General features: G+C 51.2%; 1 protein-coding gene across 4 annotated transcripts in view; it reads left to right on the top strand.

Annotated features, from left to right (window-relative positions):
- The first annotated feature begins 511 nt into the window (after positions 1–511).
- The window catches only part of SH3RF2 (SH3 domain containing ring finger 2), a 47,553-nt gene continuing 21,427 nt past the window's right edge, over positions 512–26,637 (top strand). For 3 of the 4 annotated variants that reach the window (XR_012589518.1, XM_074604280.1, XM_074604278.1), the window contains exons 1-4: positions 512–589; positions 1,161–1,658; positions 18,049–18,318; positions 23,474–23,797. Coding sequence is in view for 3 of the 4 variants with exons in the window: in XM_074604280.1 (XP_074460381.1) it covers positions 1,287–1,658; positions 18,049–18,318; positions 23,474–23,797 (966 nt within the window). In the remaining variant the exon portion in view is untranslated. Of the gene's footprint in view, positions 590–1,060; positions 1,659–18,048; positions 18,319–23,473; positions 23,798–26,637 lie in introns of those variants that run through there. The other variant, XM_074604279.1, reaches the window with a different exon arrangement.

Below are 26,637 nucleotides of genomic sequence, written 5' to 3'. Positions count from 1 at the left end.
ACTCAGCACCCGGTTGTGGCATCTCGCCCCAGCACAGAACCCATCGCCCCACCAGCACAGGAGCGGGAACAGCTGGGAGCTGCTGGAGCCGTAGGGATGGCGCTGGAAGTTGCACGGGGAGTCAGCCCCGACCCTGCTAACAAACACTCCCTTTTCGATTTTTCCCTCTTGTCCCACGGAGCAGTTGCTTTCGAGGTGAGCATCCGCAGGAATGAGCGGCTGGAGCGGTCACTCCCTGTTTCGAGCACTGGGTGCAGAAAGCCGAGGCCAGGTCAGGTCTGGCACACGCTGCCTGTCCCAGCAGCCGCCGCGGCAGGTCCCCGTGCGAAGGCTGCCATCGGTGCCCCCAGCACGCAGCGGGCGCAGGGCCTCCCGTCTGCGCTGCGGGGCCACGCACCCGCCGCAAGTCTGGACTTGAATCCCGAGGTGGTGTGCGCTTCAGATGCAGGCAGCGTGCAGCGCCGGGGGAGCTGAACAGGTTGAGTGACTTCAGGCTGTGGGAGGAATAATCGTCTTGGGTTGCTTCAGAGAGCTGAGGCAGCCAAACCGGGCGAGGATGGCACTGCGGAGCGCCTCGCGTCTCTGCCAGGTACCTCCAGAGAGTGTTTGTGTTTGGAGGGCTTTATATAGAACTGCTGTCAAAACGGGCAGAGAGCGAGCTTAATCGGGACGGATCTGAAAAAGGAGGCGGCGTGTAGGTGTGCGAGGGATGTGTACCGTGAGCGGCTGCTTTCAGCCGGAGCCGCGCGTAAACAGGTCCAGTCTGATGTTTATCAGGGACTCTCATCTCCTGAGCTGGTAAATTTTTTCCTGTCCTGTCAGTTATGATCCGCAGAGTGGGGAGCATTGAAGACAACTTTGCGTGCAGCGTGAGCGAGGCTGCGCACACCTGTGCTGCTGCAGCCAGCGCTGCCCGGCCGAGTGCGGGATCGGGCTGCCCGGCCAGCAGGACCTGGGGCTCCTGCCTCTGGCGTCAGCCCCAACGCCGTCCCCTCGCGCGTACTGAGTCACAGTGACTCACTTCAAACTTGGATGTGAGCGCAAAGTATACATTTGCAAATTGGCTGGTGAGGCACTGCTTTGCAATGTAGGTGGGATGTATTACATACTCCAGCAGTCAAGTTCTGCTCTTTTTCCCTCCTCCCTCTCTCTCCGCGCAGGATAGCTGTCTGAGTCCGGGATTTTGGTGCGGTTCTTGCAGGCGCAGGAAGGCGGCTCAGCCCGCTCCGGTGGATGTGGCATGTGGATGGCTCCGGCTCCGCTCGTGACGGAGCTCTCCACTGAAGATGGATGACTTAGCTCTCCTTGACCTGTTGGAGTGTCCTGTGTGCTTTGAAAAGCTCGATGCCACAGCGAAGGTGCTACCGTGCCAGCACACTTTCTGCAAACCCTGTCTGCAGAGGATCCTGAAATCCCAGAAGGAGCTCCGGTGCCCCGAGTGCAGGACCCTCGTCCTCTGCAGCATCGAGCAGCTGCCCTCCAACCTGCTCCTCATTCGCCTCCTGGATGGAGTCCGGTGTGGACAAAACGTTACCAGGTTTGGCTCGATCCAGAGGTCAGGGGTCCTGTCCTCCCCTGCCTCCCTCAGGAGAGTCCCCAGGGCACTGCAACTTCATCAGCACCGGCTGGCGACAAATCCCAGGATCCACATGGAAGGGGTAAGGAGCATCCATGTCCTTTACTCTGTCTGTGAGCATAGAAAGCTTTCTTGTCATGTGCCAAGAGCTATGAAACTTTCCTGTTAGCAGTATTGCAGAAATGTTTGAAGTATGAGAGATCGCTTTGTTTGCAAATCCGGCTGTTATTTCCTTGTGATATTTGACTATTTTGAGTTCATCACAACAGTAATTGCATTGGCTCTCAGGCTGAGACAAAACCAGCCCGCCCTTCTCCTTGGAAAAACTCCATAGCAGCTGTTTTCCTCAGGAGTTTTCAGGTGCTTCCTGGCTTTTAGGGCACATTTCAGGCCCTTCAACTTTCGGGCAATATACTGATTTTTGACTGACAGCAATGAAATCAGTAATTGCAAAGCTGTAACTGTTAGAGGTGGAGAAAGGTATTTGCCGTCGCTGCACCTCAGTTTCCCCAACTATTGAAAAAAGGAGAGCGCCTAATGATGCTTATGTCCCTGGCAGAATACTTTGAGGTTCACTAGTGAAAAATATTAAACTTGACTTACTGACTTTATCTAGGGATGATTGACTTAGCTCATCTAAAATTCTAAGTTGTTTCTGTCATTTCCTTTAACAGTACAAAAGCTTTTCATAAATAATGAGGACATGATATTAGACCTGTTAAAGGAGCTTGGCTCAGATTGAATTTGGGGTAGAGACTGACTTGTGGCTTCACCTTTCCTGCATCATACTCCTGGATTTACATTTCTCCCACCTGAACTATTCTGTACGATGTCTCTACAAACCTCTTCATAATATTCAAAAGCCTGGCTCAAATGGCTGGTAAATCTCAGAGCATTTTTCAGAATTGCAGAGCTATAAATTTCCAGGCAGACACGGGACAGGTTTTCTCACCTGGGTGCTGGGGGTACCTATGCGCGGGTGTTGCTGTGGAGCTGGAGAGGACCCCTGTGTCCTGCCGGTACAGGCTGCTGTGTGTATCCCGGGGAATCTCTGTGGCCTCGCTAAGTCATCTTGGGTGGATCACACATCAAAACCAGACATCTCTCGGGAGCTCCTCTCTTAGGTTTTCCCATTGCGAAGTGTGGCAGGGTGGCCCTGAGACCCCCCTCCTGGGAGCCCTGCCTGGCCCGCAGCTCATCAGGCCGGCTGGTGTGCCTGTCCCTGCACAGCGGCAGCACCTGGGCCAGGCGGGCAGTGGAAGAGGCCATCCACCTCTCCTGCATGCATAAAGTGCATAAAGAAACGATGCTTTGGCTTAGATGAAACGTAGCTCAGTCCCCAAAGGCGCTGCGCGGTGCTGTTCGGCAGTGCTGGGGGCGCAGGGGTGGGCAGGTGACACCGCACAACCCGGGAGTGGTCTCCCGTCCGCAGCACCCCGTGGGTGACCGGGGCCGGGGTGGGAGAGTGGAGCGGAGCTGGGGTGAGCACCATCCTCGGGCCCCTCCGCAGTGACTGGTGCGGCTCGGCAGCCTGCGCGGCGGTGGCCCCGCACCATCGGCAGTGCTCCTGTGAGCAGCAGAGCTGTGGCTGGCAAGACCCCTCGCTGGGAACCAGCTCTCCAGGGGGGCTGCAGGGGGTTCCTGGTGCCATTCATGCAAGGTACGAACCATCAGTGAGAGACAGTTTTCAGCCACTGCCATTATGGCCAGCATTTCAGCTGAAAATTTGTTTTGTAGTTTCTTCAACTGGACTCCCCCAGCCCCAGATAAAAAAGCACAAGTACCTTTGACTGTTCTTCTTCTCTCTCACCCATTTCACATTTATTTTATGAGTTCTCAGGACAGGTAGGAACTTGTTGTTGATATCATATAAAGGCAACATCCTTCAGTCTGCAGCTCCCAAAAGCGTTTTAAGACCAAACTGTTGGGAATCGGCAGAAGTAGTGAGCGAGAGGGCTGCGGCCCGGCTCCTGCAGCGCTGGGACAGCCCTCTGACTTCCTATGCCTCTTGATGAAGGGATATAAAAACATGTTACGCTGAAATTCTCTTAGACTTAATTAGTTAATTAATTATAAAACACTTTGGAATCCTCGGCTGCAAGGTGAAGAATGCAACGTATTAGTCACGTTTTGGTTTTGGTGGTTTTAAATACATGTGGACGGGACCAGAGGTTACTCTGGGTGCTGCAGCGGGATGTTAATGCCTGCGGACCCTCCCCTGAGCTGGCTTCACCCGGCGGTAGCGGGGACGCACCGGCAGTGACTGCGTGGTGCAAAGAGACCAGGCAGTGACAAGGGTGACTTGTCATCTCCCTACATTGTGGAGCACTTGAGTTTCAGGGGATTCCTCTGAAGTAACTGGGGTGAGCAGAGGCCTCCTGATGATTTGAACTGCAGGGCAGATGCTTTTTGTCAAGAATCACAGTGAGAAGAGCGATTGTGAGATCCTGCTCCACCACAGTTAATCCCCCCACAGTTGCTTTCCTGGGTACTCGTAAATGCAGTATTCATTTGCAACTGCAGTGGAAGGTCGCGTGCTCTCCAAAGAAAGACTGCCCCAATCTGCATAGTCTGCTAATTACCGCTAGTACCATATACTACTTCATGCTACAAAGCAAATAAAATTAACGTGCGCCGTGCTGCACTGCAGCCAGATATGCCATCAAAAGCAGGATGCAGTATGTGTTTTGTGTTTACCAAAGAAGCCATTCTATAAATAAACTTCCTTTACTCCATGGAGCTGAGAAAATTACAAGTTTGATCAAAGTTTCCCTTCTCTGCAGAGATGTTTCCTTGCCAGCTTTTTGCTCTTCATCCTCCTGAGCTTCCATGAGGACAAAAAAGCAAAATAAATCCCCTTGTCACCAAGCAAGCCCAGAACCCGCATCATTCCGAGAGGGAAGCGCGAGCAGGCCCCAGCAGAGCTGCTGAATTAGCAGCAACACAATGCTCAGTTTTCAGTCAGGAATCTCACAGAGCCATTCCTTCAAAAACAGGGAATATTCTAGTTACAGCCCATCCCAAACTATTTCTTATTTGCTAGCATTTAAATCCCCTTTGGATCCACGTCCTACCTGCTAGCACGGGTGGGCACAGGCTGGGTTTGTGCGGGTCCGTCCCAGGCTGCGCCTCTGCAGGGAGCAGGGCTGCAGAGAGGCCACGGGCACTGCCCCGTACCTGCTCCCAGGGCGTCTGGCCAGGTTTTAAGATCTTTAACATCTATGCAGAGAGGACAAGTCTTTGGATTTTCAGGATCTCCACATAATAGACTGTCTGGAATTTAAGAATAAAAGGACTTGCTAGGAGGTGAATGCGTAAATAATCTACGTTGAAGCCTTTGAACTCTTAGGAACCGCCCCTGGCATGTGCCAGATGTGGTTACGTCTTGTGCTGAAGCATCCGTCTTATCTGGCTTCAGCCCCAATGTTACGCTAAACACAGCTTTGCCGCTGGTGAGAGAACAGAAAGATCGTGTGTGCTGAGGTACACACAAAGCTCCCGTACTTCTCTGATGAGTAGCAGACCAAAACTGTACCCTACACACGGCAAAAATCCACCCAGGCCACTAAACAGCTACTTGGATGATGAACTTTGTCATGCAACAAATACAGGGCAGTGAGCCAGAGGAGAAAAATTCCGAGTATGACAGCTTGCCTTTGGAAAACACAGACCACACAAATTTAACTGTGACTTCGGCTATTTTCTCTTTGCATGAAGTGAGTGCTGTAACACCCCCCTCCAGCATTTCATGGGAGATAGACAGATAACACCTCTATTGGGATAAAAATACACTGCACTCCAACGTCGCCACCTTCACACGGCCGTCTATATATAGTGCCTGTGTCTTGGTATTTTCTTCTCCTCCAGAAACATCTCCAACTCCTTTCTGAATTTGACAGACAGGACTTGGATCGCTGGATCTTTTTGAAACCTTACTCAAAGCAACCTTCATGTTTGCACCCAGCGGAGGCAAACACGTTTCCTGACTCACTCACTGTGCAAACCACCCTCCACGCCCCCCAAAAAACCCCCAGTGGTTCCCGTGCGGTCACAGTAATGACTTCATGATGTGTGGCATGTCCAAGCCTTGGGCTGGACGAGCACGGAACAGGCATTGCAAAGCCGGGGACTCTGGCACATGGGCTCTGCCTTAGGAGGTGCCGCTGCTGTGGGTGGCAGCTGCTCATGACACGGGGTCCCTCAGCTAGCAATGGAGCCGCTTTGTTTGGCTAAAAATTCCATGTGGTCTCATGACCTCCTGGGAGAAAGGCCTTGCCTCAGTTGCCTCCACAGCCGCATCCCATCAGGGTTTGTCTCATTCTAAAAAACGCTGAGTGTGACCCAAGGAACTGGTTCCGCAGTGCTGGCTTGCACCTTGTACAGGATACCATCGGATGCCTTTTTTCTCCTTTGCATGGAGTTTTAGCACTTTTATCTGCAAAGAAAGAGTGAAGTCACCTTGATACAGATTGCCCGACAATACACACCCCAAAAGCTGTGTGCGCAACAAGAACAGAGTCAAGAGCACAGAAGCAGAAGGCTTTGCAGAAGCTGCAGCCATGAGGAAGAGCTGGTGTTACACACAGCAGGAGACCGAGCCATTCCTTCATTTCTGTTGGAGAGAAGCATAAGACAGAACCACAGCCTCAGAGTCAGGGGATGAGGTTCTGCTTCCCTACGGAAAGCTTAAAGAGAAAATACCGTTTTGATGGGATGGAGGAAGAAACACCCAGTTGCTCTGTAGGTGGGAGGCGGCACAGTTGTACTGAAGCCAGGCCGGGATGGCGTGACGGGCGGCTTTGCAGAGGGCTGGGGCGGGTGCGCGATCGTCCTACAATGGTTCAAGTCCGTTTCAGTTACTAGCAGACTCCCCTCTGTGCTTTTGATGGTCAGCAAAGCTCCTCGCTACGGCAACCAGCAACCGGCATGGCAATTCCTGGTGGTACCGCGGGGCGGGGGAAAGCCAAAGGACCTCCACAGCCAACATCAGGAGCCAGTTTCCCTGGTTTTACAAAATAAGGTACCAAGCTGCAAACACATAAAAGTGTTTTAATTTGTTACCAAGGCAATGAGTCAGGCTCAGATGGCGAGTCAGGAATAGAACAGCAGGGTTTCTCAGCGTGAGTGTTCACCTCCTAAGTATCGTGGTCAGCGAGGAGGCTGAAAGTCTGAGAGCCCTCCTCTTCTTGCAGAGTTTCCCTGCTGGTGGCTGGCCACCATCCCCGGGTCCATGAAGCTGGTCTTTGGCCTGAGTTTGTAATTTTACCCTCCGGAGGGGAGAGGAGGAGGCACGTTCAGGTGCAGCTCTGCCGGTGCGCCAGGGCTGGAGGAGAAAAACGTCCTGCGAGACGGGAGGCTGGGTCTTGGCAGAGAGAAGACCCATTCACTGCTGCTGCCTAAACCTTATCTTACCTTCCTTTACTTCGCCTCTGCCCTTCTCACAAGGAAAACTGTGGTGCTTGCTCTTAAATGCTGGACTTTGTTCTGCTGTTATCAATTTTCAGGCATTCAAACTCCATTTAGCATGAGGACTCCACTGTGCAAGGCACTGTGCAAATGAATAAAGAACCATGACCTTTTTTTTTAAGAAAAACTTTTGCTTATGAGTTTGTAAGCATATATTTGAGTTTACCATGATGTGGGAAACCTCTATTTTGTCTTGATGCCTGGACAGGGGACACAACTGAGGAGGCAGTTTTTAATAGACAAAGATGTGTCCTTTGGCAATCCACCCCCTTTAAAGAGGTTTCCTTTGGGCCCTGAACAACTGATGGGCCCAGAATTTCTCACTGGCTTTGCAGAGAGGAAAGAGCAATCCTCGCCTCTTGGGAAACTGCGTTGGCCTGTGTCTTGTGTAACTGGGCTACGGTCGGTCGGTCTGCCCTAGGAAATGGAAATACAGAAAGGGGAGAGCGGCTCCTTTCGCCAGCCCCAAGGCAAGATGAGGACGCCCAAGGCCAGACACACAGTGACCTCCCAGGTCTTGGCCAACATCTGAGGCAAGGCCCAGCTGGCAGCCATCACTTCATGACAGTCATTAATTTACCATCAAAATGGCTGCTAAGCGGAGGTGGTAGGCTAATGGAGAGATGTACTGTCGCTAATTAAGCACTTCCCTGAAAAAACGTGAAAACTAAATCCTGGGTTGTTGAGCAATCAGAAGGTGCAGAGCCCTGACAGCTTTGAACGGTGGCAGGGACACAGCACAGACAACCGCCTTCTGCAGGCCTGCTGCTCTTGGGGATGGCCAGCGCCATCCCTCATCCCTCCACAGCCACCAGCGCTGTTCCTTGTCCCCTCACGGCCACCGGCACCATCCCTCATTCCCTCATGGCCGCCACCACCATCCTGGTTTGCAGAGCAGCCTTCGCCCTGTGCCCGGGCAGCGCTGGGTGAGGGTGGCGTCGGCGCTGCTCCGGTTCCCAGCGCAGGGAGAGGGCCCGGGAGCAGCAGGAGCAGGGCGCGGGACGCAGGTTTCCTCCCTGCCCGGTAAACAGCCACTTCTGAGAACTGCGGTGCTGAGGCAGAGCATCATGACCGGGCACGCCGAGGGCTGACACAGTTTGTTTTCCGTGCGGCTTAAAACCATGACACACAACTTAACCACTGCCCGAGATTGCTGACTGCAGCAGAGACAAAAACATCTGATAGTAACCATGAGTGGAAGAGGCATGAAAAGGTTTCATGCCGACGCTGCAGCTCCAACGCACTGGTCCCCAGCATCACTGTACTGTGCCACATGCCAGCCGCTGCCACCCCCCTCTCCTCACACAGAAATGCTGTGCAGGCCTGGCCCTGCGCTGCCTGTGCCATGACACGCTGCTGGCACCAAGGAGCAAGCAGCTACAAAGCCAAGACATGCTCAGGCCCAACTCAGCACAAGATGAACATGGACCTGTTGGAGCGGGGCCAGAGGAGGCCCCAGAGATGCTGGGAGGGCTGGAGCCCCTCTGCTGTGAGGACAGGCTGAGAGAGTTGGGGGCGTTCAGCCTGGAGAAGAGAAGGCTCCAGGGAGACCTTGGAGCCCCTTCCAGTCCCTCAAGGGGCTCCAGGAAAGATGGGGAGGGACTTTTTACAAGGGCATGTAGTGATGGGATGAGGGGTAATGCCGTCAAACTGGAAGAGGAGAGATCTAGAGTGGATATGAGGAAGAAATTCTTTGCTGTGAGGGTGGTGAGCCCCTGGCCCAGGTTGCCCAGAGAAGCTGTGGCTGCCCCATCCCTGGAGGGGTTCAAGGCCAGGTTGGACGGGGCTTGGAGCAACCTGGTGTGGTGGGAGGTGTCCCTGCCCAGGGCAGGGCGTGGCACTGGGTGGGCTTTAAGGTCCCTTCCAACCCTATGCTTCTATGAACTCCTGCCTTGCATGCACCTCGGCACTCCTTTTGTCCACCTAAATCTCTTTTGTGGCTTCACACAGGCAAAGTGAAGCCTGATCCAGCACTGTCCTCCTCTGGAGCCGTGGGGATGTTACCAACAGGCAGCTGGGCACTCCCCCACAGCTCAGCCATCGCTTGTGCAGCATCTGCTCAGCCTCTCCCTGATAAAAGCTGCTCTGTGTTTTCTTTAATCATTTTCCCCATCTTCCATTTCACTTCTGCAGTACAAAGCCAGAATTGCAATAGGCAGAGTTCAGAAGTGATGTAGGGCTTGGTGCTGCAGCCTGTCCAAGGGGTGTTCCTTAGCAGATGGTGTCAGTGCTCCCATCCACCCCTGCCGTCTCCCCAGCAGCAGCGCAGACATAGCAGCACAGAAACCAGCCCCAGCAGTCTCAGCGACAGGCTCCAATACCTGCTTCTGCAAACTCCACTGGTTGCTTTTCAGCTCTTCAGTCTGTAAATCACACCCACTTATACCAGTAACTTACAGTGGTGTTTTCTATACCCAGCTAAATCCCTACAATTCCTATCCCCGGTTCCCCCCGTGAAGGCCTGCTGGCTCCCAGCGCCACGCGGCCGCCAGCCCCAGCCCCGACCAGCTCTGGCCTTGTGTCCTGGCCCACCAGGAGGAAACAGGCAGATCTGGTGAGCCCCAGTACCCACCTGAGCAGGAGGGGACTGACTTTGCTCTCCCTGGTGCACACAGTCTGCTTCTGCTTGGAAGATGGGAGCAATCCTCCTCAGGGGAGAAATAATGCAGAAACCACCCAACTGACTGAATCCTCAGAATATAATTATACGAAGAGATTGAAATGACAAGTTCACTTTTGATGGTTTTGTTCTCTGTGACAAGGCTGAAGTTATCTCCTCTGCCGAAAAGCAGAAAAACAGAATTGTAATGGCAATTAATTTACATTCAAATAGCTCTTTTCATCCAACTGGATCCTAAAGAGCCCTGAAACTGCGCTAGCTGAGCACACAAAAGAGATGGTGTGGGGCTCATTCATCCCATCAAAATGCAGGCAGTCGGTGGCAGGATGCTGAAGGCGGCTTCCAGAAAGTTAGTAATCAGAATGGATGGCAGTTGTTATTGATTATCTCTCTTTATGAAAAGCCACATGTCCTTTGGCGTCAGTCTGTAGATAATAACCAGCTCTCCATCACGGTGCGTAAATCACTGCTCGTCAGGAGCATGGCGGGATTGTGCTCCCAGATCTGTCCTGGAGTCGCTGTCTGCCTCCGGGCAGGTCACTCCCCCTCCCGCTAGTGCTATCCCCACTGGTAAGGCAGGGATTTGCACCATCACCCCACCTTCACCTGCACGGTCTCCCTGGATCACCCAGCTCTCCAGGGCAGGAATCACTGCTGCACTTGCCCAGCGCCCGGCACAGCAGCTGCCTTCAGTAACACCTACCGACCCTGAGAGTAGGGACGACTGGCCACCTCACCCTCCCAGCCTGAGCAGCGGGGTCGGGACACAAGCTTTCCATCTCCTACACACATCAAATATTCTTGCTATTTCCATGTATGCTGCGGAACAGCCTGTCCCTGCACTGTGGCGGTCACTGCACGGAAGCAGCAGCATCCTTGTGCAGAGATGGACGGGTCACCCTGGGCCAGTTGAGAGCAAAGATGCTCTAACGCTTCTTCAGCCACCCTGGCACACCTCTAGCACTCATTTGTGGATCTTGGGCAATGAAATGTGCCCTCACCTATTGCATACCACCTCTTCGCGCCATGCAGTTCTTTAAAGAAAAGGAGACAGCGTTGGTAGGAAGAGCTTCCTCCATCCTTTGGTGTTGACCCTTCTTTGCTCCACAGTGGCAGCTTTCTGGGTGGAAGGTTTTTTCAAGCACCTCGGTACAGTTTGATATTTAGGCTGTGCTTGGACTCCTACTACCCAGGTGTAGAGCCGGCACAAGGGAGTTTCAAGGTTTGCAGGATCCAATTCAGTGTGTTTCCCTGAAAAGCAAGTCCTGGCGAATCCTGGCCCTGACACCCCTGCACCGGCCCGTGCAGCACACTCGGGTGCCAGTCCCCTCCCACCAACACCAGTCCTGCTCCAAATGGCTCTAAAATGAAAAATAATCAAAAAACACTTGCAAACTGAACCCACAGTACCTAGTGGGAGAAAAATCAAACTGGAAGACATCCAGTATTGGATTTCTCTTCTTCCTGGCACTATCCTAGAAATAAATTGTTCCTCTCAAGGAGGCTGTTATGTGTTACAGAAATCATGTATCTACAGGAATATCGCTGCCTCTGTACAGCATGGATATTTAACTCTTCTGCACAAATAATGCGGTGCTGGGGTTGGGAGGGGAAGGCAGAGCTCACGCAGAGCACTGGGCTGCGTCTCCCCTCCGCACCATCTCCGTCCCCTCAGACTTTCCAGGTGACACAGCTGGGTCTGGCCTAGATTCTCACAGTTCATTTGCAGTGTCCTGGGTCCTTTTCTGCTCTGCTGGCTCCTTCCAGGGTGGGAGAGCCCAGCAGCACTGCCACCACTCCAGCTGCGGGGGCCAGGGCTCCCCTGACATCCCATACCTGAGCCGGTTCTCCTGCACAGGGTTCTGGGGAGCGACTGCGTCCCTGCACGTGGGGCAACACCCGTGAAACCCAGATGAGGATCAGGCCCGTGGTATTTACCACAGAGAGATTCGGGTGGTGGGGAGGAGACCGCATGCTTGGAGTGGCTGGCTGCCTTCGAGGGACGAGGCGCAGCAGAGAGCGACTCCAGGGCATTCCCTGTGTGGACTTATGAAAATCAGAGCTGGGAAACCACCCGGGTGCAAGTCCAGACCCGTCTGAGGCCATTCATGATTCATCTGCCAGCAGCCTCCTCAGCCCCACGGGTCTGGCTCTGCTGCTGGAGCCAGCAGAGTGCCCGTTGAGCTTTGGGGTGCCGGGTCCAACACTGGTGCCGGGCAGAGGTGCCAGAACAGGGATGTCTGCAGCAGACAGCACTCCTGGGGCTCACTCCTGCCCAAACAGCTCCTGCTCTCCTCCTTTGGCACACAGTAAATCAGAAGGAAGCACCCCTGGACATCAACAGCAATAATTAGGATTAATTTGTCACTCATCCCATGTATTCATCTAACGCAGTTGTGGATGTTGGTGAAGTCAGAGCATCTGGGAAACAAGAGGATCCCATCTGATGCCATGAGCTGGGTCTCGCTGCAGTTATTTGCGGTGAGCCTTGCTTGGAAACAGGTAAAAGAGTAAATGGAGCCCAGGTAGATGCAGGGACGTTTATGGCCCCGTCCTCACGCCTACCCCAGGGTATCGCAGGTAGCGGCTCGGTCCGCTCCTGCAGAGGCGGTGTCAGCACGGGGCCATGCTGCTCTTCGGGGAGCCTGGGACGGGGTTCACAGCCTCCATCAGAAATCTCTCCTCTTCGCTGCTCTCCTGGCTTGGCTTTCTTCCTTTCTTGGCAATTTTTAATGTCTCTCCCTGGTGACCGGCACCCCAGCCAGCCTCACACACTTTTTCTTCTTCTCCTTTTTTTTTTTTTTTTTTTTAATACCAGTGCTTTGAGTGTGTGGTCTTACATTAATCCACTGCCAATAACGAGGAAGTTATAACTAGCTCATTTAAGATAATTATAGTGTGCATTTCTCCCAGCTATGAAGAGATGCTTTGAATTGCTTCCTCACATGTACATATTTTTAATTTGCTTCTTTGTTTTGTATGGAGGGAGACTCAGATGTATTGGATGGCTGCCCTAGCACAGCTGATGCCAAATGTCAAAAATAGTATTAAAAAAAATAAATCTTTTCTCCCTTATCGACCTCAAATCCAGTATGAATGGGGACAAGCATTGAGGTGCATCTGCCACGACCATCCCTGCTGGTGGAGTGGCCAAGAAGAGAAAAGTATTTCACCTAGAGCCCGCACAGCGTATGGCACTGACGCGAGAGGGGGTTTCTGGCTCTGCAGCCCCGGGTTCACTTGCTGCATTTTCTCCCCAGGGCTCCCCCAACAGCTCTGCAGGCAGCCGGGGGGCACCTTGGGTCTCTCACCGCTCCGAGAGCCTGAAATACCTCCTGGGGCGCGTGGTGATAGCAGGGTCGTGCCTCACTCAGGCACGACAGACATGAAAACAGAGGGGGAAAAAAATCAGAAAAAATGAGGCAGCGTTGGAAAAAGTTACAACCACCCAGAAAACAGAGAAGGAAGGGCTTCTCTGGGAGAGGCCAGGCTCTCTGCAGCAGCCAAAGGCTCCGCAGGCAGAAAAAAAGTGTTCCCTCAGCACCAAAAGCCACACAGGTTTGGGTGCATGAGCACTGACTGCCCGTGGCCCAAGGGCTTTGGCAAAACATCCCGTTGGTCCCTGTCTGCTTGACAGCCTGAAAAGTAGCAGTGGGCAATTTGATGTCCTATGGCATTCCCTTCTTCTACTCAGCTTCCCACTGATTTTAGAGGCTTTCACGCAGGAGAACGTGAAAGACACTCCTCTCTCTATTTATTTAATTTAGCGACACTACTGTAGCTGCAGTATTGATGGCATCACGGGAAAAAAGCCTTTTCCCTTCTTGTCTAGACCATGCTTTTGCCAAGAAAGGTTGGATCAGATGATCCTTGAGGTCCCTTCCAACCTGGGATTCTGTGATTCTATGGTTCAAGAGTGATATTTCTTCTTTGTACTTGCTGCCTCTCTGCTACTGGGCAGCAAATGTTTTACACAAATTTTCAACAACCTTTAGTTGAGTTTTTCACAGAGCTTCTCATAGCGTTTTCCCAACTGAATTTAAAGACAGACGCTGAACCCTGCAGCGAGGGAGCGTGCCAATATTGGCAATATTTGCCTGAATATTTTGCTGCCACTGCCACCCCACTAAATTAAAACGTTGCCTTGGATCAACAACAAGCAACTGGACATGCTAACGGGAGAAAAATCCATCAAAACAAACCCAGTCCCTCCACACCCCATGCCCGGGACCGCGTCCTCACCCGGGAAAGCCTTTCCCTCTGCCCTCAGCCCGGAGTGAGCTACCTCCAGGCACACCTTGTCTTTATCGCCGGGTTTAATTAGCACCCCAGTTTCTGCCATTGCAATTAACCTACTTTAAATAAAGCGAAACAGATGCCTTGCAGAGGATCTTATGCATCCAAGACTGGACAGAAACCAGCCAAAGCCTGAGAACAAAATCAGATTTGAGATACGCCCACAGCTGCCTGTGTTCTCGCACCAGGAGGAGCGATAAGCACTGAGCTCAGCTGCCCGTAGAGGGTTCCTGCTGCTTCCCCGGCCTCAGCGGGGTGGTTTGCTGCAGGGTGGCTTAGGCGCTTTTCTTCGTCTTTCCTGCGTCTCATGAACACGTTAAAAAATGGTGACCCTGATGTACATTTTTCTGAAAATTTCAGCTTGAAGATTTATTGTGTGAAAGGCCTGCAAAGCAGAAAAGCGCCCTGTACTGTAAAAACCACACCAGTTGCTCCGTGTGGGTAGATAAAGGCTTGGTTTATATCCTAAATAAAGTTGGGAAATCAATGTGATATTTTTGGCTCAGTATCTGAACAGACAAACAAAATTTTAAAAATAAGCAACAAAGACTTCGGAAAAAACTGACTTGGACCTTAAAAAATTACTTGAGTTGAATGATTTTTTTTTGATGAAGATCTTGAAAAAGTTAATTTCAAGTTAATTTCAGTTAGTTCCAAAACAAAACACTTTGTATTGCTATGGGTTTTTTCAATACTTCTCCCGTTTGTTATCAGAGTATTAGAATATTAGAAAAAATATTTTGGCAGTTACAAAGACGGTATGATTTTGAAAATATCAGTCATCAAGTGCTGAAACAGTCCAGCGTGATTACAGTTTCTCCTTGTTATACAGCCAGAAACGCACATCCAGTCCAACGTCCCTTCGCCACGCCACCTGTCCCTTTGAAGCACTTAATTCTGAGGTGTTTTTAATTGAGGCTTGTGGCAAACAAGGACGGCTCTCCTTGCCCTCGTCCCTCCCCGGGGCAGGCAGGAGGCGTGAGGTCCTGTGCCCCGCGCTGACCCCAGGCTGGAGGCTCCAGCCCGAGTACATAGAATCACAGACTGGTTTGGGTGGGAAGGGACCTTAAAGCCCACCCAGTGCCAGCCCCTGTCCTGGGCAGGGACACCTCCCACCACACCAGGTTGCTCCAAGCCCCGTCCAACCTGGCCTTGGAGCCAGGGGAGCCGCAGAGCCCTTCCCCGGGTGCAGGCAGCTTCAGCGGGGAAGAAGCGGTACAGCTCAAAGCACCACCAACACTATAATGACTCTTTGACAAAACATCTGTGAAGGAATACACCAAGGTTACCTTGTGAGTGTTCAAAATGACTAGCAAGCCCCAAAAGACCAAAATTCTGAATATTTTTTGGACGCTAAAGCATATAAGCATTAACTGTTATTCACTTACATCCACGGAAGTTTCACAACAAATTTTGACAAGTGACTACAAGTGCCCTGCTCTATAAAGTGAGGGGGAGATTATGTCAATGGTCACCGCAAGTGCCAGGAAATAGCAATGGGAAAGGGAACCAGCCTTAGGGGGAAAACTGAAAACAGAATGGGCTGTGAGATTTGACAGGGCATGGAAGCGGGAGGAAAGGGTTAAAGAGGAGGTGAAGAAATGAAGGTTCTGACCATGGTTTGAGGAAGAAACAGCCCATCCATCCAAGCACAGAGGGGTGAGTTTCAGCCAGCCCTATCCTACCTAGCTTTCAGTTACTTATTCCAGCCTGTCCTCCTGTCTCATCCTATTTCTTGCGAAGAAAGAATATTCCAGACTCTCACCACCCCACTGCTCATTCACTTTTCCCAGTTAGTAATAGGCATGCATTTCATTTCAGAGTTTCTCTTATTTTTAATATATTTCCATAACTTGTTCTTGATGCCTTTTATGTTTTGCTTTATTTTCCTGTGCAGCCATTCTCTCATCATCCCCGTACGTTTGTGCTCCTCCTTTACAAGCTCTGTTTTTGCAGTTTGCATGAGTCTTGTTTGTTTTCTGGTTGCTCCTGAGGCAATAAAAGGTCTCTCTTTCTGCGCTCCTTATCCTGGTCTGACACCAGAGAGTCTGTCTCGGAGGATTTCTGAAGAACTGGCCCTCCCGTAATCCTCTATTCCCACATTCTGGTTTTCTGCATGGGAACGTGCGTTGGTCCAGGCATGTGTTCGCAGGGAGAGTTTCTGTGTCCTGGCACTGACGCACTCCCTGTTCCCCGTACGAGCTCAGGGACTGCTGGAGAGCAGAGCTGCCCTGACTCTCACTTTCAGCATTTTCCTTTTTTCCAGCAATATACTTTCAGTGTCACTAAGCCAAGTGCATGTGTTTACTGTTAGCACAAATTGACAGACAAAATGAGTTAATTAGAACTAAACATCAAACTAATTGTTTCCTGTTTCAAATGCTTTGAAGCAAATGCAGTACATAAAACTTTTCTTTTCTCTTGGTTCCTTTTTCCTACCAAGCGTCAGTGCCTGGGAGTGCTGGAAGGTGTTCTCTTCCTAAAACCTAAATAATTTCCATGGAAAATTTGATCTTTTCCACACTGCAGAAAACTAATGCTGAGTTTCTCTCTTCCACCTTCCTGACCTCCCCGAAGTGGCTGGTGGGGGGTGAACTCTGCAGAAACCCTGCCTGAGCCCTGGCACAGGTGGATGCGGGGAAAAGGGTTTATCTCCTTCCACAGGAAGAGGCAGGAGAAGCCTGAATGGGTCACTGGTACAACAGTGCCGTCTCCCGCGAGGTCAGCAGGGGTTTGGTGCCTATGGCTTGGAAAAGCTGCAACGCAAGGTCCTACTCACAAGGCCGCAGCACTTGGCAGCTGACAGACAAAAAAAAAATAAAAATCTCCACATTTTGTCCACGGAGATGCAGAGCCAGCAGCCCTGAATCCCACTGCCCCACCAGCATACTCCCCTTCACACCTGAGCTCTCGTGGCATGGGACCTGGCTCCCCGTGGGGGTCCGCGCATCTCGGCCGGTGAGAGCTGAAGACATGCTGGGTTTGAAGCACTCAGCCATGGGTGGAGCTCATATACATTTGTCATGTTGCAGATGGCAATAAACAAACACACACGGGTTGCTTGTTTGTTCTAGGATGCGCTTGAGTGGGACGCAGTACGCTAGTCCAACTAACATGCTGAAGGTATCTCCATCTTGTCTGTAACACAAGTATGTAAAGATCGAGTCTTTCAGTATTGCTGATTTCCAAAGTACGGGACCCCCAAATGCATATCTAGAACAGCTACAGAGAGGGCCGAAAACATTGGCATATCTGCACTCCTCCCAGGAAAAACACTCCTCAGGCTGCCCTCGAGTTGTACCCCATGGGTTCACAGCACGGAGGCCAGGCACAGCCCTGGGTTTATTCAGCCGTCTCAATGATCTGTTGCATTGTGTATTAAATTGAGTTTTCTACTATAGATAAGGGTCAGTAAAGTAGTTATTTTAAGTGAACTTTGTAGTTTCATTTTGATGAGAGTCAAGATGGCAAAGTTCCCTCATCTCTTCTGGTTTTGGTATATCTCTTCTTTCTCATATTATACTGCAACAACAACAACATTAAGAAGCCTCTCTTCCTGTAACCCAGATTAAAGACTGAAATAAAGTCACGGTCACACGCTGTTAAAGCAAGGAGATAACCACAGGAGAGCAGTAACCTGCACGCACCTGGCTCCTGTTGCGTTCTAGACACGCACAGTCGGACACTGCAGGTGACGGCCGCAGGGTCAGCTGGACAGTGGCTGCGACCCCGGTCATTCTGAAATAGAAATACCTGTAAAATAGATATTGTATCAGTCATTATATTACCTTGTAGCAGGCAATAAGATCCCATGGGAAGGTTAGTTTAAGGCATTAATTGTTTCTTAATATTCTTAAACAAGTTCAGCCTGATTTTCATCTTGATACAAATTTAGCATAAGTATTTTGGAGCTTGTCTTCATTAGAAAAAGACATCAAGAAAGGATGTGGGTAGTTAATCCCAATAAATGCCTGCTTAAGCCGTAGACCTCTAAATTTTTCCCAGTAATTACGAATGCTTTTGGGGAATTCTGTCTATGTTGTGCATCGCTGTCACGGACAAACTGCAAGGGCTGTTTCTCATCCCACAGGTCCCGCGAGCCAAGGCCCTGTACACCTACCGAGGGCACAACCCTGGGGAGCTGAGGTTCAACAAGGGGGACATCATCATGCTGCTCCGACAGCTGGATGAGAACTGGTATCTGGGGGAGGTCAACGGGATCAGCGGCGTCTTCCCAGCCAGCTCCGTGCAAGTCATCAAGCACCTTCCCCTGCCCCCGCCCCTGGGCAGAGCACTCTACAGCCTTGACCTGAGGAGCAGGGACAAGACCGAGAACAAGGACTGCCTGACCTTCCATAAGGTACCAGCCGGGGCGGCCAGGGGCTGGCCCGTTTCCTTCTTTCGACTGCATGGTGTTCTGCTACTCCCCAGCTCCATAGAAGCTCCCATAGAAGGTTCCCAAGCCCCCTCAGACACTGCCGCCAGCGGTTAAACCCCCCCACCCCCCCAACCGCCCCACGGGCACCTAGGGGTATGTGCAGGACAAGGGACATCCAGAGAGGGATGGAAGTGCCCACCATCAGCAGCGATTGCAGTCCCTGGGCTCAGCTCCTGGCCCATGCTGCTGTCATGGATGAGGAGCGGCTGATGGTGGTAGTCTGCTCTCAGGCACTCCAGGGAGATCTCTAAACGACACCTACTGACATAGTAAAGAAAATTGCTTTCAGGTCTGGGGTACACCATTTATGCAGCCTACCGGAGGCATGCATTTGCAGAGCAATACCTGAACTTTCACTGCATTTCCCTTTATTCCCCAAAGGCTACAGAGCTTGTGTTTACTCAGTTAGAGGACACGCTCTTCTGAGTAAGTGCACACCTCCCAGCAAAGTCAACTGTCCCTGTAGTGGCAAAACGAGGTGAGGCATGGCAGAGCAGAACAGAAAGCGCTGCCCAGAGGCACCAGTGTCCTCACTGAGAAGTCACCTCTTTCTCCATCCAGCTGGCAGCACAGATGCCATGGTCTCCTCGCTCTCACGGGTGGGAAGAGGAGGCAGGAGATGGAGGCTGTGGCCCAGGTTGGGTGTCCCCAGGGAGCCGGAGCTGGATGTGGGGTGGCTGGCAGGGGGCAAGAGAAATTGAATGGACAAGAGCCGGCTGTGGTTTCTGACTAAGGGGAAGAATTAAAAGAGCAAAATCAGTTCAGAGCAATGTCACACATCACCAGCAGCTCTATCAAATGTGGGCTTTTCGCTTGCTAGTGCAGATGCAGAGAGGCTGGGCAGCCAGCAACCCTCCCTTTGTCAGGAGGATTCACTCATTAGCAGGAGGTGCCTTCCTCGGCTTTCTGCCATCTGCGTTTGTTTTTTCTCTTTCACTCTATTTGCCTTTGTTTCAGGGCTTACTCATTCTGTTTATTTGCGTTAGGAGGCAGCGCGCATCCCCACTCCCGCAGCAAAGTTCACACACAGGGAGTTAGCGCGGATCTAACACAAACACGCTTCTGCAAAGAGGCGAGAGCATCCTCCTGCCCCCCAGCCTCGGGACAGCAGTTATATGAAATGACAAAGATTGGAGCAGTCACCTCAGTAACTCCCCTCTGCAGTAACCTCGGGGCAGTGCTGTGTCCTCCTCCAGCCGGGTAAAGCACAGGGTGACCAGCCAGCTGAGGCGGGCAACTCGAGAGAGCCGTCTCTCTGCAAACCACCGCCAAGAGACGATGGATTCCTCCAGGAGCCCGAGCAGGCAGGGGAATCTCAGCGCAGGGATGCTGGAGCTGCGGGTGGATGACACAGGAGTTGCTTTTGTCCAGCACAGCCTGGCTTTCGACCAAAGCTCTGCTGCAGGCAGCTTCATCTCGTTTTTTCAAAAATACCAACAAAAGCAACACATGCCAATCCCCACAGCTGCCCGCTCTCGCACGTGCTGCTGCTGGCTTCACGGGCAGCTTCTGTCCTCCACCACCTCTCCCACCTGGCGGATACCCCCACCTTTTGCCTTCACCTCGCCATGGGCCCTGGCCCTCCCTTGGGAGAAGGTGACAGTAATTTGGCAACAAGCCCACCTGGAAATTTGGGCAGAGATTCACATGCAGTACCATACAGCAATCTGTTCTTAAGACATGGACATGCTGGAACGTGTCCAGAGAAGGGCCATGAGGATGATCAGAGGGCTGGAGCACCTCTCCTATGAGGACAGACTGAGAGAGTTGGGGTTGTTCAGTCTGGAGAAAAGAAGGCTCCGAGGAGACCTTATAGTGGCCTACCAGTATCTTAAGGGGGCCTACAAGAAAGCTGGTGAGGGACTTTTTAGGATGTCGGGTAATGGTAGGACTAGAGGGAATGGATTAAAACTACAGATGGGTCAATTCAGACTGGATGGTAGGAAGTTCTTCACCATGAGGGTGGTGAGACACTGGAACAGGTTGCCCAGAGAAATGGTGGAAGCCCCATCCCTGGAAGTTTTTAAGGCCAGGCTGGACGGGGCTCTGAGCAACCTGGTCTAGTGGGAGGTGTCCCTGCCCATGGCAGGGGGGTTGGAACTAGATGATCTTTAAGGTCCCTTCCAACCCTAAAAAGTCTATGATTCTATGATTCTTCGAGGCAGTAGGCAGCAGTTACCGTTCAGACACGCAAATGAAAGCTGAGAATCACTTACTGAAAAATTAATACAAAATTTCCACCAGTTCAGATGAAAACTTTATGCACGTGCTCTGCATGGGTGTCAATGTTTTGGCCAGCAATAACCAGCCTTCTCTGACCCCTTCAGCCTTGGAGTCATTAAAATTTTAGCCCCAAACTTTATACATTAATTCGGAACACAGAAAAACATACATTTCTGTAAAATTCTCCTTACTTCCCCCCCACACACGTGGCAGATATCCTTAAAATGATGAAATCAAAACATCTTAAAAAGTTTACAAGATTTAGTTCTGCTGGGTTGCTCAGAAATGTAAGTCTTTCCAAAGAGACGTAGCTATCAGTCAATACAAACCAGCTTCTTTTCCCCGAGTATTTCAAATACCTGCGCTCCAGCAACGCCAGGTTATTTCAGCTCCTGAAATAGCGATCTGAGCTTCTCGGCAATGTGACACGGATTACCTCGACTCTTGCACAGGGGCTTTTCGCTTGGTTCGTAGCTAAAATGCCATTTTCATTTTTAGTTGTGTGTGTGGCAATTACAGAGGCATTTCCATGCGATGGAAAGCATCCAGCAAGTCAAAGGCTTTTCATGTCCTCACCATCAGACTCATGTCCACGGTCCCAATTCAGCCACGCTCGCACCTTTAAATTAAAAACAAGTTTGAGCGTCATGCTGAGTAAGGCCAGACAGGCTGGCTTTGCGGAGCAGAAGCTATCCCAGGGGCCTGGCCAGGGCGCAGCACCATGGCAGTTACGGAGGCCACTCTCCGCCATGGCAGAGCGAGCCCACCCGCACCCCGACCACCCACCTGCCCCCAGCGAGGGCTGGGGACACCGTGCACCTGCCCTTCAGGGTGACAGCATCACCGTCCCTGGCAGCGCTGATGAGAGCTGGGAGCATGTTAGGTGACAAAGCAGGGACCTTCTCCACCGTGTGTGTGGAGGGGGGTGACAGCCCGTCCTCGGCTGTGCCCACCCAACGCCATGCCGGGCAGCGGCGTGTGCCAGCACCCAGGGGCAGAGCCCTCCTCCCGGCACAGCACAGCTCACCGCTGCCTCTGGGCCCTGCAGACAGCGAGCCATTCCCTCTGCCTCGCCGGAACGAAGCCTCCGCAACAGGGAAAAAAAAATAGGGGCAAAAATGCCAAATTCAGGCAAAATATCAAAATTGCGTTTTGAAGAGGTTCTGTTGTAAGCGGCTCCCGTGTGGCTGTTTGCTGGGGGTTCTGCCCCATGACCCCCCCCCCCAGCTGCTGTCCTGGGGCTGCAGGGGGGTGGCTGGTCTCAGTGGCCCCCCACCATGCCCAGTGCGTCGCAGCGGCATTCCCGGCGCTCCGGTTCTGCGGCCCTTCCAGCCGCCCCCTCCCTGGCCCTATTTTGTCAGCACTGGTCTAGACATTAATTGTATTCCTGCAGTTTAGCTTGAGATGTAGGGTGTAAATGGCACCAACAAGAATTCCTAGAAATAAAATTAATACTTGTAATCATCATAATTACAGCAAGCACTTCTTTGTGGCTATTTTATAAAAGGACACTAGTAAAACATCTTATTTGAAGCTCTAATATATTTTGTAAAATGTCTTTTCATTTAATTAAATCATTTTAGCTTCAGTAATTACTTATTTAAGTCTGGCGTTAACAGAAATAAGTTAGTTAGGGCCACATAAAGCCACCAAGGAATTAGAAATTAATTACGGAGAAGGCAAAGATAGGTCTGTTTGGGAGATGCAAGGCTTTTCTTGGCTTTGATGCTTACGTTTGCGCCCCATTTTATTGCATCCCCCAGTGTTTAGAGAGGGAAGAAAGATGTTTCCTGTTTAGGCTGAAGTTTAATTATGTACAGAAACAACAATATTGCCATCTTATATGTGTACATATGCACACGCTATTGTTTTTAAACCTTGCTTTAAGGAGTGGGGAGGAGGGAAATGTGAAAATAATCCCTGCTTTAAAATGATAATGCTTGAGAGACACCTGTACTTCTCCTGCGTCAGAGTCATCCCTCCTCAGCCCAGGAGCCAGGCACATTGCCTCACACGAGTGGGTGAGAATCTCAAAGTTTTGCAATTCATTAATGTCAGCAGTAAATCATGATTAATTCCTCTGGCAGTCATCGTGGTAAAAAACACTGTCACCACATGCCCTTTGCTATTAATACTGTGTGATCAGCAGTTTCCAAGAAATACTGTTTGAACATCGCCCGTATGCAAACTCAGGGCCTGACTCTTCCCTCATTAAACCCAATGGGTAACGAGCCAGGCTTTTTCAATGGAAGCAGGACCAAGCCAGGAATGTTTTGGCCTACAGAGAGGTAATTGCGTGGATCTAATTCTGCTGGGAAAGCCACCATTGGTAAGGGCTTCTCCAAGCTCATGCCCGAAAGCTGACTGCAGAGCTTTGACGTCCTGCTGCGAGACGCACCCAAGCGTGCCAGCACGAAGCGGAAAAGGGAGATGTGCCCTGACGTCCCTTCTAATTTAGAGTTAAATTTATTATAATGCTGCTAGAGGGTCAGCCAGCCCTCCTTGGCACAGTACACCTCTGCAAGCCAAAGGCTTTGACGAGAAACAAAGCTTGTGGTAAAGTATTGGGGGGAGCACTCAGCCCCAGTAACCTGTTCTCTAAGCAATAAGTTTTTCAAACCAATTTTAATTTTGCTGCCAGCTTTGCATCAGTAATTTTGCATCCAGGATTTGTCACTGCAAATGCATCAGGGGAATGACTGAGCCATAAGTTTTTAAAGATCACCTGTAATGTCACCTGAAATCTGCACGCAGCTCTGTTGACAGAGAGGAAAAGAGAGGAAAAAGGGAGAACTGGGCTGTGGCAGGAGTAACTTCTGAGCCATGCCATCACGTCTGCCTTTGTCTCTTCCAGCCAAACACCACTGCAAGGCAACTCCTGCAGACCAGCAAAAGCCACTGGTCCCCTCAGTTTAAGTGCACGTCCCTACGAACGGCGTCTCCCAAAGCAAAGGGCGCGGACTCACCAGCGTTCCCCAAAGTGCCCGACTCCAGGAGGAAGAGCCTGCGGCAGTTCTCCATCACCACCGCCCTGAACACCCTCAACAGGATGGTCCACGCGCCCGCCGAGCGGCAGGCGCTGGAGATCAGCTCCCCCGTCCTCATCAGTTCCAGCAACCCCACCGTGGCCACCCAGAGCAGCGAGAAAGCGGAGTTTCCTTACGGCACCCCTCTCCAGGTAGGGAAGCGGCGGCATGGATGCTGTAGGAGCAGTATGAGTCCAAAATGCAAATCCTGGGTAGAAACACTGGATGCGCAGGCAGCAATTTGAGAAGCTAAAGCCCAAACGTGCAATGACAAAGCAGCCGTGCTAATAGCGTCAGTAAGGTGTCACACACGTCAGGCTGCTGGGATTCTTTTTCCCCTCCTTTTGAATTGGAACGGTCTGTCTTCAGAGTTCAGGGACCCAGGCAAATTCATAAAAAGAGAAATTAAGTTATCAGAGTAACTAAACATGGATAAAGCACATTCCCATCCTGATTTCTGCCCTACTGCAGTGAGCTCCAGGTGTACAGTGGGAGAAAACAGAGACCTTAACTGGCAAAACAAAATATTTTTCATTTTAGAAAGCAGTAAGGAACGTGAATTCCCGAGGGAGCTCGCTCACAGCCATGTATGTGTGTGCGTGTGTGCCTGAATTCACACTGCAAGCAAACACCTGATCTGCTATATAACGATGTACATCAAAAATAGGCAGTTCTCAACATTTGCAAAGTTAAAGCTAAAACCAGCCATTGGCCACACTCACCTGCATTACTTTGACAATGAGCCTTTCTGAGCTCTCACAGAATTAAGTTGCACCAGCACGGTAGGACCTGCGGAATCAGGCCCTGGATTCTGAGCAAATAAAAGCCCAGTGAGGTCAGTGCGGAAGCTGCATTGTGCTGAGCAGGTCTGTCCTGCCTGCGATTGCTTTAACGGCACGTTCATCTAACCCCATGCTTAAAAGGAAAGTAGAAACCTGCTCTTTTTATTTATTGGTATTTCAATTCTTCTAGTAAGTCTTAAGCATACAAGGAGTTCCCAGCATCTCCATTGCTTATCCTCAATAATAAACATTGGGCTTAATCAAAAAACTTGATTAAACCCAAAATCTCAGCACAGAAGCTCATCTGTTTGGGTACCTCTGACCACCACCTTTGCTCTGCCCACCAGGGCACATGCACGAAAGCTGGAGCTCCGTTACCGTACCCTAATCCACAGAGTTTTGTTCAAAGGCAAACCGCCTACAGGACAGGCTTCCTCACAAAATGCCAGTTCAGCAGCTGTAACACCCACGGAAATAATGAAGGCCCCTGCTTCTGCTAAGCAGGTGGCAGCCCTTCTGCAAAGCCATGGGGGTCCTTGCCCTGCCGCCACTCAGTGCTCTGCCCCGCTCTACCCAGGGCCAGAGGAGGGTTCTGCAGGGGAGGGCAATTACACACTCCTCGCCCATCTGCAGTCGAAACCCGGGACGCTGCTGAGGGAAGCTGAATTTGGGGCTGAGATAATAAACATAGACTCACCTTTCGGTCTGTATCTGCTCTTCGCTTTAGGAGGCAAAATAGTCTCGTTCCTTCTTCACACTCTGACTAAAGATCTCAGTACAGAACCTTCAGAGATCATCTGAAATGGAAGAAAAAAGGTTTTGTTTAGATTTGTATGACATCTTTCATATTCAAGGCTGCTCTAACGTTTTATAAAGCAATAAGCAAGCCCCGGTAGTGCAGCGCCTGTGCAATAAAACCCAGCAGGTATTTTGTACTTAGCAATAGCCTGGAAAGAGCCCTGGATGTTAGATCCTGTTTTATGTGAGAGGAAATGAAGCCTTACAATGGAACTATAATTCAATTGAAATGGTATCATGTCTCACAAACCTGATATAATTTTACCAAAAATGTCTCAGTGTGAACTATTGTCAACAACAGAAGCAACAGAGTAGATGTGTTAACGTGTTGCCTTGGAAGGGTTGGAATTTCCTTTCTTCTAAACAACAGTGTTGCTCCCGGAGCTTTGCAGGAGGATCTGTGTTGTTCACACGGCCGCACCGGTTGCAGCTTTTCCTTTTCCCACCTCTGGGTTTGGGTTGTGCTGACCGACCTGCAAAGTTGAGATTCTTTTGCAAGCTCAGATACGCGCTGCCAGGCTGGACCGCGTTGGCCATATCCCACTGAGGTCACTTAGCCTTTTTCCTACTATTAATCAGATGGGAAAGCTGCGGGGGTGAATTTGTTGATAAGGCAGCCCTCACGGTCAGAACAAAGGTACGGGATTGAGGAGTAACGGGAGAGACAAGAGCTGATGCTGCTCAGCAGCTTCTGGTGGAAGTTCAGCTTCGATGGTAAGTGCTGAGACTTTGGAAAAACAGCAGTGCATCTCTGAAAGCGTGGTTGTTCCATCGCAATTAGTTTTATATACACAACATTACTTGGAAGGAAAAGATCTGTTTCTTGGGTTCAAACTACTCCAGATAAAACAGGAGTTTGGAAGTAACAAACAGTTGCGTGCCTACTGCCAGCCCTGAAAACTCAGCCCCGGAGTACAAGTATCAAGCTGGGGTCTTCCATTATTAGCAATATAGTAAAGAAAAGAGTGGGTTGAATCACATCCTTAATTGCTTCCGTGTGCTTTCGTGCTCCCTAGTAAGCCTGCAGAGGTTGAGTAGCCCGGATCTTTGTGGGTGGTCCCCAGTACGGTGCAGCAGATGGAGCCGAGTCTACAGCTCAGCTCAGCCGTGCCGAAACCCAGCCCAGGGTCCCCCTGGGTGCCCAGAGCCTGCGCTCGCACCCGGCCGTGCTGTGTAAGGAGCAGCGAGGGCAGCGCTCGAACCACCCGGGAGCCAGCCCCAGACAGCACAGCCTCTCGGGAGGAGTTCCGAGACCTGGTGGGCAAGACCGAAGTAGGCAAGGATTTAACCGGTTAAGCGGGAATTGTCCCAGGGCAAAGCCCAGGGTTGGATAACCTTAGCTGGCAGGCAGGGATGAGGCACCTGGGGGAGGCTGGGCAAGGAGAGGGGGGCGGAGGGTGCCCCCTGCCCAG

The sequence above is a fragment of the Larus michahellis genome, chromosome 11 (assembly GCF_964199755.1).
Source record: "Larus michahellis chromosome 11, bLarMic1.1, whole genome shotgun sequence".
Lineage (NCBI taxonomy): Eukaryota > Metazoa > Chordata > Aves > Charadriiformes > Laridae > Larus > Larus michahellis.
The sequence above is the reverse complement of the archived record's forward strand: the minus strand, read 5'-3'. Positions and strand labels throughout refer to the sequence as shown.